At 35.8% G+C, this 10,770-nt stretch overlaps 1 protein-coding gene across 1 annotated transcript; it reads left to right on the top strand.

Annotated features, from left to right (window-relative positions):
• Nucleotides 1-2,229: 2,229 nt before the first annotated feature.
• On the top strand, nt 2,230-9,728 carry LOC127445040 (tetraspanin-1-like). The gene is made up of 8 exons (XM_051704774.1): nt 2,230-2,847; nt 4,248-4,316; nt 4,560-4,778; nt 8,075-8,149; nt 8,279-8,386; nt 8,470-8,598; nt 8,696-8,779; nt 8,977-9,728. The coding sequence occupies exons 2-8, from the start codon at nt 4,263-4,265 to the stop codon at nt 9,043-9,045; spliced, it is 738 nt and encodes a 245-aa protein (XP_051560734.1). The 5' UTR covers nt 2,230-2,847; nt 4,248-4,262; the 3' UTR covers nt 9,046-9,728.
• The last annotated feature ends 1,042 nt before the right edge of the window (nt 9,729-10,770 follow it).

Genomic DNA, 10,770 nt, shown 5'->3' with positions numbered 1-10,770 from the left:
AAGAATTAGACACCAACTATAACAATTATTAAACTATAATTATTAAAATCATTCTTAAATTATTAAAAATAACTAAACTGGTTTGTTCAATAGCACATTATCATATTTGCATATTTTTGCTGTGGTATCGAAATTGGTATCGAGAACCGTGAAATTTCACTGGTATCGTTACCAACTACTGACATTTTGATGCTGTGACAACGCTAAATGCTAAATAAAAAAATCTCTTGATTCATCTATCATTTTATCTATCTATCCATCCATCTGTCCATCCATTATTTTATCTATTTTTCCATCCATCCATCATTTTATCCATCTATCATCTATCATTTTAACCATCTATCCATCCATCATTTTAACTAAATATCATCCATCATTTTATCCATCTATCAGCTATCATTTTAACTATCTATCCATCCATCATTTTAACTATCCATCATTTTAACTATCTATCATCCATCATTTTATCCATCCATCATTTTAACTAAATATCATCCATCATTTTATCTATCATCCATCCATCATTTTAACTATCTATCATCCATCATTTTATCCATCCAGTAAGAAAACTAGTATCTACAGAATAGGTGCAACATCCAATAAACAACTAAATATTAACATCCAATGAACACCTGCTTGATCAATAAATACAGGTGCATCTCAATAAATTAGAATGTCATGGAAAAGTTCATTTATTTCAGTAATTCAACTCAAATTGTGAAACTTGTGTATTAAATAAATTCAATGCACACAGACTGAAGTAGTTTAAGTCTTTGGTTCTTTTAATTGTGATGATTTTGGCTCACATTTAACAAAAACCCACCAATTCACTATCTCAAAAAATTAGAATACATCATAAGTTTTTATATAAAATAAGTTTTTAGTGAATTGTTGGCCTTCTGGAAAGTATGTTCATTTACTGTATATGTACTCAATACTTGGTAGGGGCTCCTTTTGCTTTAATTACTGCCTCAATTCGGCGTGGCATGGAGGTGATCAGTTTGTGGCACTGCTGAGGTGGTATGGAAGCCCAGGTTTCTTTGACAGTGGCCTTCAGCTTATCTGCATTTTTTGGTCTCTTGTTTCTCATTTTCCTCTTGACAATACCCCATAGATTCTCTATGGGGTTCAGGTCTGGTGAGTTTGCTGGCCAGTCAAGCACACCAACACCATGGTCATTTAACCAACTTTTGGTGCTTTTGGCAGTGTGGGCAGGTGCCAAATACTGCTGGAAAATGAAATCAGCATCTTTAAAAAGCTGGTCAGCAGAAGGAAGCATGAAGTGCTCCAAAATTTCTTGGTAAACAGGTGCAGTGACTTTGGTTTTCAAAAAACACAATGGACCAACACCAGCAGATGACATTGCACCCCAAATCATCACAGACTGTGGAAACTTAACACTGGACTTCAAGCAACTTGGGCTATGAGCTTCTCCATCCTTCCTCCAGACTCTAGGACCTTGGTTTCCAAATGAAATACAAAACTTGCTCTCATCTGAAAAGAGGACTTTGGACCACTGGGCAACAGTCCAGTTCTTCTTCTCCTTAGCCCAGGTAAGACGCCTCTGACATTGTCTTTGGTTCAGGAGTGGCTTAACAAGAGGAATACGACAACTGTAGCCAAATTCCTTGACATGTCTGTGTGTGGTGGCTCTTGATGCCTTGACCCCAGCCTCAGTCCATTCCTTGTGAAGTTCACCCAAATTCTTGAATCGATTTTGCTTGACAATCATAAGGCTGCGGTTCTCTCGGTTGGTTGTGCATCTTTTTCTTCCACACTTTTTCCTTCCACTCAACTTTCTGTTAACATGCTTGGATACAGCACTCTGTGAACAGCCAGCTTCTTTGGCAATGAATGTTTGTGGCTTACCCTCCTTGTGAAGGGTGTCAATGATTGTCTTCTGGACAACTGTCAGATCAGCAGTCTTCCCCATGATTGTGTAGCCTAGTGAACCAAACTGAGAGACCATTTTGAAGGCTCAGGAAACCTTTGCAGGTGTTTTGAGTTGATTAGCTGATTGGCATGTCACCATATTCTAATTTTTTGAGATAGTGAATTGGTGGGTTTTTGTTAAATGTGAGCCAAAATCATCACAATTAAAAGAACCAAAGACTTAAACTACTTCAGTCTGTGTGCATTGAATTTATTTAATACACAAGTTTCACAATTTGAGTTGAATTACTGAAATAAATGAACTTTTCCACGACATTCTAATTTATTGAGATGCACCTGTACATTCAATAATTACCCTTTGTTCTTAAAGTGACTCATTTGAATGTGTCTCAGGCATTGAGAGACAAAAACACAATGTTTGTCTGCATACTGTTGGTCCAGTACTGCAATTGCTGCAACTGCCTACATGCACAAAAGTGTGACATCACAGCACACATACAGCAAAAGTTTACAAAGAGAGATGTACACAGTATGTCTTTGTGTATACATATACAAATCCCAGCTATTTCACAAATCCCATTTACATGTTGAGAAATTTGGTATGTTCAATCTGTCACAGTTCATTAATAGTAACATTTAATCACCTCTCTGCTCTTACTTCCTGGGGCATTTGATCTTGCTCTTTGTGCACAGTACTTGTTTTGTATAAATCTTGTTTTTAAGTTAGTGGTTTTGTGGGGTGTGAACACTTAACACCTCTAGAAGTACCACGTGTATAGGGTTAAGGCATAAAAGTATCGCCACATTCTGTAAAGGAAGGACAAGGTAAGACAACTGTCTAGATAAAATGAACCACTAGAGTACTAACAGGAAACAATAACAGCTAACAGCTTTGGCATTACAAGCAAGGAAGAGCAAACTTCAGATCTCTCTGCTCATCAATTTACATTCTATGTGAGTATATCTTTCTATATCTACCAAATTTTGAATACTGTAAGGTGAAAGTACTTTAAAAAAGAGTTGCCTTTACATGCAGGAAATGTTATACCAGACCCTAGAAGAATGTTGAATCTAGGTCAAGATGTTTAATCCGAGCAAACTTTTATTAGGTAGTAGCAAAGAACATGTCCATGATGCTTGAGGCTGCAACTTTTGAATTTTGTAAACTAAACCAACACGGGTTGACGGTTACAACTGGGCTGCGGCGGATGGAGACGGAGATCGTTGAATAAAAGGCTTGAATTTGGGTCTGTTCTTCACAGAAAGCAGTCTGAAGATTTGGATTATAGCTAACAAATTTATGGATTCATTTTATTATTGTTTTATGGTGCTTTTTGTGTTTTATTATTATTATTTGCGTATTCTGAAAACTTTTGTGTCCCATGGCAAACAAAAATTAAATTAAATGCTTAATAAATGATTAAACGAGTTTTTATTCATTTTAACATTTTAAAGGTTAGTCTTGGTTAAAGTGATATAATCCTTTAAAACATTGTATAGGGCAGCAAAAATCACACAGAACTGAATGAAACCATTAAAATGTCATATTATAATGTCAACTGCATTAAAATAATGTGATGGCATTTAACTGATTATAAATTAAATGTAATGAACTGATTAATTCTATGAATTATTTAATATTAATCCATTCAATCAAGTACACGTACATTTTTTACATTTCTGTAGGTGTTAATCCGCAAAATGATGAGGTTTAGATGCTTAGATGTCGAAAGTATATTTTGTGGTAATCAGCATTATGCCACAAATGCTGTCAATTGAGCTTAATTTGTAACAAACCCGGAATATTCCTTTAATCAATATTATGCTCTTCTCAACATTTATTTAAAGTTTTGTTAAAGAAAGAAAAACACTGCGTATGTCCTCTCCTTTTGTCACTATTACAATGACCCGGCAACATCGTGTTTTAAATTTTTGAGGATCATTTTGATAAAATCCCGCTTAAAACTACTACACACCACTCCCATAGGCTCTCATTGGAAATAGCAAACGAGTGTCAGAGTAATGGCAGCCCAGTAACAGTTCCTAAAACAGGATTGTTCAGAAGCGCTTTTAAGGTGGGGCTTAGCGAAGGGTCAATTGAAGTAACCCTAGAAAAGCAGTGGGATGGAATTGAGGTCACACTAGAAGAACATATAGAGAGAAATAAAAACATTTGCTTATTGTATTTCATTGACTGATAAATGGTCAGAATTTAGGTCAGAATGTATACTGAACCTAAAAGGCCAATACAACCTTCTAAATTTAAGGCAAGGCTTTAAGTAAGCCAATATACAAAGTTTGTCTTGATAAACCTTATTTTGTTGTAGTATCCATGAAATCTCTCATTTCAACAGACAAAAATCAACAGTATGAAGGGAACAAAGTGTTTAAAACTGGTTACCAGCTTTTTCAGCCTTGTTGCTGTAAGTAGATTTTCTCTTTTTGTTTAAATACATATAATAATTGACCAGCCTACTGATGATCAGGGCCGCATTAATGAGTGGGCTTACCTGGGCTTAAGCCCCCCCCCATCGGATGACTGGCTGGGCCCAGCAAAACTGTTAGCCCAGGGGCCCCAGAGTACCTTAATGCGGCCCTGCTGATGATGATACAGTGGTATAAGCCGATACTCCTTTCACTTTATACAAATTTCTCTGTCACTGTAGCTGATTGGGGGTGGGACTGCGGGAATGGGTATATGGTCGAAAATAAGCAGCGAATCAACTGAGGTGTTGATGAAAACAGTTGATGAATCCTATGCCTTGATGATCCACACGGCGCTTACGAGCAGCAACTTGCTCATAGCTGGAGGCTGTTTCCTCTTTATTATGGGTTTGGTTGGCTGTTGTGGCACTTTGAAGAAACAAAGTTGGATGCTCTTGGTGGTGAGTGACATTTTAAACATAATCAGTCATTATTTATTGTTAAAGCTGAAGTGTGAAACTTTTTTTGGTGTTAAAATACTTTATCGTAACCCAGCTTAAAGGAATAGTTCACCCAAAAATTACAATTCTCTCATGATTTACTCACCCTCCTGGCATCCCAGATGACCAACAGAGGACCAACATCTGCTCTGTTGGTCCTTACTATGCAAGTGAATGGGTGCCAGAATTTTTAAGCTACAAAATCCACATAAGGGCAACATTAAAGTACTCCAGACAACTGGTGGTTAAATACATGTCTTCAGAAGCGATATGATAGGTGTAGGTGAGAAACAGATCAATATTTAAGTCCTTTTTACAATAAATTCTCCTCCCTGTGTAGTCAATCTCCACTTTCACTTTCACATTCTTCTTGTGATTTTGGTGATTCACATTCTTCATGCATGTTGCCCCCTATGGGGCTGGGAGGAAAATTTGTGATTTATATATATATATATATATATATATTTTTTTATATACAAATCTGTTTCTCACCCACACCTATCATATCGTGTCTGAACACATAGATTTAACCACTGGAGTCTTATGCATTACTTTTATCCTCCTTTTATGTGGATTTTGGAGCTTTAAAAATTTGGCACACATTCACTTGCATTGTGAGGACCTACAGAGATGAACTATTCTTTTAAAAATCCTAATTTGTGTCCTGCAGATGAAAGAAAGTCATACACATCTGGGATGCCAGGAGGGTAAGTAATTCATGAGAGAATTTTAATTTTAGGGTGAACTATCCAGTGGTGTAGCCAGAATATTTGAGATTATTCTTTGACTTCAAATATATATTTATAAAACAGTAATATTTTCTATAACAGTATAAATTCTCATTTCTGAAAATGTGAAAGAACTGTTTGAATCCGCTTCTCTGTTTTTAAGGACAATTTGGCGAAAACTTGGCCCATCCATTTTTATTTAGGCCCACCCAAAAGTATTTTCCTGGCTACGCCCTTGGAACTATCTCTTTAATATGCAGAGATGACTACATAAGAAAGCCATTCGTAGGTTCATTTTCTTGAAAACTGTAAGCACAGTGTCTCTGTAGCAATATTTAAAAAATCCTCTGTTTTCCAAATTTCTGAAAAGTAGGATGGGAGGGAAGACTCATTTATATGTATGAGGAAAGCCCTACTTGATTGGTTAGGGTTGGGATATAGTTTCTCCGACCAATCAGCTAGCACTTCCCTGATGAATATTATCGAGTCGTCCAATCAGGTATAGCTTTCCTCATGATGAATATAAATGACTCTTCCCCTACCATCCTACATTTTATCTGAAATTTACGGCTTGTCCAGCCCAACCAGAGAATGTTTAGCCTGAAATGGAGCACTTCTATTAAAAGGAAGGGGAGCAGTGGAACACCCTATATGATGGTTGTACAAAAATAAGTCCGGCCTTCCAGGTAAAAGAGCCAATCACTTTACAGACATACAGATATCGGTTGTCAGTCAATTGGAGAACGAGCATAAGCTGGACTGGCCTGAAAAAGAGCGTGTTTACTGTGATCTGAGCTAACGAAGCACAATTTATGATACCACTGTTGTCAGATTTTACTGCTGATTTGAAATATGTTCTTTGATCGTAATCTTGACCAACCATTTTGTAGATTTCGGTCTTTACTTATTCAAGTAGATAGGAGCTTCACTTTTATGCCGCCTGTAATCATAGAAAATAGCTACCTGGTAGCATTCCCAAGATGGCCACCGAGTGGAAGAAATGCTTTGAAAGGAACTTTGGCCCGACACATCAACAATGACTCAAACAATGGTGTGAGTTGGGGACGGGACAATCTGTTCATTCACACAAACGCGTTCTTGCACTAAAAAAGCAAGAAATAGAAAAAAATTGCAGGTGTGTCCAGATGTGTTTTAATAAGTTCTTTTTAACTTGACATAGTGTTTAAAAAAAACGTGGCGCAATGGTTAAAGATGTCCGTCTAGCCAAGCGCATATTTACATAGAAAATATATTTTTAAAAATAGCACAGCCAGATGCTAAAATGTGTGCAGTGTGAACGGCCCCTTATGTTGCGTTCACATGTCGAAATCAGCATTATTATGAGATTCCGTTTTGTAAAAAGCGTTTATGTATTCGTAGAACTCATAATTACAAGTTGTAAACTCTGAGTTCTCTGAAAGCTCCGACTTGACAGTCATGACGTCATGTAAAAAGAACCAATATTTCAGCTGCCTCAACAGTTAAAGTTAAGATTAAACACATTTCTGTGTATTATATGCCATTTGAGTATGCCACCTGGTATGCTTTCTTTGTTCTTAATGACATAGTTCACCCAAAAATGAAAATGTACTTACCCTTATGCCATCCCGGATGTGTATGACTTTCTTTCATCTGCTGAATACAAACAAAGATTTTTAGAAGAATTTCTCAGATCTTTTGATCCATGCAATGCAAGTGAATGGGTGCCAAAATTTTGAAGCTCCAAAAATCACATACTGTAAATCAGCATAAAAGTAATCCATAAGACTCCAGTGGTTAAATCAGTGTCTTCAGAAGCCCAGTTCTGAACCAATTATATCACTTTTGAAAACATGGATTAAAACACTTGAGTTGTATGGATTACTGTTATAATGCCTTTATGTGCTTTTTGGAGCGTCAGAATGTTGGCACCCATTCACTTGCATTATATGGAACTACAGAGCTGAAATATTCTTCTAAAAATCTTAATTTGTGTTCTGCAGAAGAAAGAAAGTCAAATACATCTGGGATGGCATGAGAGTGAGTAAATGATGAGAGAATTCTAATTTTTGGATGAACTGTTCCTTTAACCATTTTGCAAGGACATCTAAGAAGTTAATCAATATTTTGTAATATATTTTGCTGTTATCAACAACAAAGCTGTTTTGGCATAATGATTGTTGCCATAGAAGCAAACTTCCAAGGTCTGCAGACGTTAACAGCTCCAAGTAGAATCTAAATCGCCGTCTTGTAACGACATGATGTGAACGCATTATACATGGTTAAATCACCATAATGCACTGACTCGAGTGCAGCAATAGCAATATTATAAAAGACACGAATACTCAATAAACAGTTAAATTAATTAATAATAATAAAATTAACAATCCTGCCACCAAGAAATATAGTACATGTAAAAGTTTTGAACTTTGTGCATTAATATACGTAAAATGCTCATCCTTTCAGAATTTAGACTCAGATGCCTGATAAAAAAGTAACACCACTCAGATGCAACACACTGTAGTTCATGTGTGTTTTCTTTCTTCTCAGTTCTTCTTCGCTGTGCTCATCATCTTCATTCTTCAGATCATTGGGGCAGTGTTCACTCTCCTCCCCAATTCTTTGGTAAGAATAAAATTATTAATCAGAGGTAAATTGTGGGCCAACTAACCCAGATTTCCGCTATGTGAAGTTTCATATTGGTTAATTATAGGAAGACAACTTTTGTCAAATGCTACCTTTTCTTGTTTACAGAAAGAAAAATCATTGATCTCATTAGAAACAAAAGTTGTTGAGACCATTGAGAAGAACTACAAACCAAACACTACATTCATTAGCATGTGGGACGAAGCTATGAATAAGGTAATACAGTCATGCATAAGCCATGCCAGCTGTTCTTTCACATGAATGTAACATTTAATTTCTCATTTTCTTTTTAATTTTAGCTGAAATGTTGTGGATACAAAGGCTATGATGACTTCACAAATTCCAGCTTTGTAAAGGAAAAGTCATCATACCCCATGCAATGCTGTGATTCAAAAATTCCATGTAAAAAAGACGAAGCTATGCGCAAAGTATTGAAATATCTTGCTACCTTATTACAACCAAAAATAAAGATTAAAGCAAAATGAATGCCAATTTATTATTTCTTTGTCATTGTCTCTGCCGTAGGGAGTGAAGGGCTGCTCTAAAGTGCTATTGGAAGAAAACATCCCTGGGTCTGCACATTTGTCCTTTCTGATGGGTATTGTAGAGGTACTAATATCTGACCCTTGACTTGCCAAAACTGTGATGTGAAGTGATGGGTGACACAACCAACCCATACATAAACTATCAGAGTCTTTTGGGAAAACATGCTTATGTGCAATAATAGTCTTCTTGTTATTTATCTCACACCCAGTTTTCAATTCATGATGATGAATATTTACAATATTCAACCTTCTGTTTTCCAGATTGTTGCAATGGTTATTTCCCTGAAAGTCTATCGATGCTTGAAGTATGTACCTTTTTTGCCAGACTGACATGTTTGAAAGTCATCTTTGCTGTGCTGTCATAAACAAACGTTGACAGTAACACATTGCAGTAAGGTTGTAAACAGTACTTTTACTGCACTTAATGTTAATTTTAACATATATTAACTCATGAAAGTTGTTCTACTAATACATTCAAAGTTGTATGTTAATGCATTAACTAACATGAACTAGCAATTAATAATTGTGTTTTCCTAAATTGACATTAATCAAATATTAAAGATTAATAAATGCTGTAAAAAATATATTGTTCATTTTTAGTTCTTAATACCTAATTCTAATGTAAACAAATAGAACCTTATTATAAAGTTTTATTATGTAGACTGTTATAATGTATGGAAGATCTTTGTAATATTATTGTGTGTCATTTATACACAGTGCCGTCAGAAAGTATTCACCCCCTTTCATTGTTAATTTTTTTTTTTCCATTTAAATGTTTTCTTCATAAACATTTATATCTCCAGAATGAAAGACTTTGATTCCTTATCTGATTTTTTTTTTTTTCTTTTTTTTTTTCGTGGTATATATCTTTGGTAAATGCCTTCTGCACAATTACTTCTGCAGTGCAAATACTGTAAGATCATACTCCACCAAATTAGATGGAGAGTGTCAATGTCTTGAATCTGTTCCTTTTTTTTAAATCTGGAGAAAGCGAAAATAAAAGCAAACTTAGAGAAACCCTACATGTAATAGATACATTCCTTTTGGTAGACCTGGAAATGAACAAAGATTTAGGATACTGAAAAATGTTTACATAAACATTTAGCGCCCCTGAATCTCTGATGTCAAACTTGTAAGGCATGCATCACTATTTTGTGGTTTGACAAAAATAGTTACAGTTGAAACTCTCCTTCACAAGTATGTGTTGGATTAAAATGTTCGTTTAAGCCTTGCCTAACTGTTGGATTTGCTGAAAAGACGATTACAGGACAAAGATCCATCTGTGGAGAGGCAAGTTTGCTAGCTAGACTATTGTCATACTTCAGCTCTGTCGAAAAGGATTGCTAAGAAGAATCAATTTAAGAAAAGACAGGACTTTTGTAGAAGTTAAACATCTCAAAAACTTCTCAAAGCTCAAGTTAACAGGGTTCATCATCAGGGGGCTGCCAATTATTGCTTGATCTCAAATCATTTTGGTTGAAAAAATTGAAACGGCCTTTGGAAAAAAGCATTTCAGACCCTTTTTTAACACCTTTTTTTTACATTCAAGTTCAACTTCCTCATTTTGTCTCTAAATCCTGTGTGAGTTTTTTTAAGGTCAACCGCAAATTCAAATTTAGTTACCTGAAATGGTTTCGACCGGAGTCAGATTTAACTTGGGGTTGGGACAAAATGTTTTTTGTAACCTAACATTTGAGATATTTCATGATATTCTGTTCAAAGTCTATCAAGTTATGGGTTTGGATAGGTGTGTAGCATGTTAGATTATACACTAATAAGTATAAAGACAACAAAAATGGTCCCAAACTTGAGCCCTGAGCTCCACATATGATTTTGAGTGTGAATGTTGCAATATGCAGGTATGAGGTGAAACACTTTTATGTAATAGTCATTCTAAAGACTGATCTCACATTGAAATAAGAAACAGTAGGTTGACTTTTCTTTAGCTAAAATCCATCTGTGCTCACCAAATTCAAAACACTGCCCCCAGTGGCCAAAACGATAAGTGTTGCGCATATGTGCACGTGAGCGCCAGTTCTAGGGTGAAATGTCCAC

The sequence above is a fragment of the Myxocyprinus asiaticus genome, chromosome 8 (genome assembly GCF_019703515.2).
Source record: "Myxocyprinus asiaticus isolate MX2 ecotype Aquarium Trade chromosome 8, UBuf_Myxa_2, whole genome shotgun sequence".
In the NCBI taxonomy this organism is placed as follows: Eukaryota; Metazoa; Chordata; class Actinopteri; order Cypriniformes; family Catostomidae; genus Myxocyprinus; species Myxocyprinus asiaticus.
The sequence above is the reverse complement of the archived record's forward strand: the minus strand, read 5'-3'. Positions and strand labels throughout refer to the sequence as shown.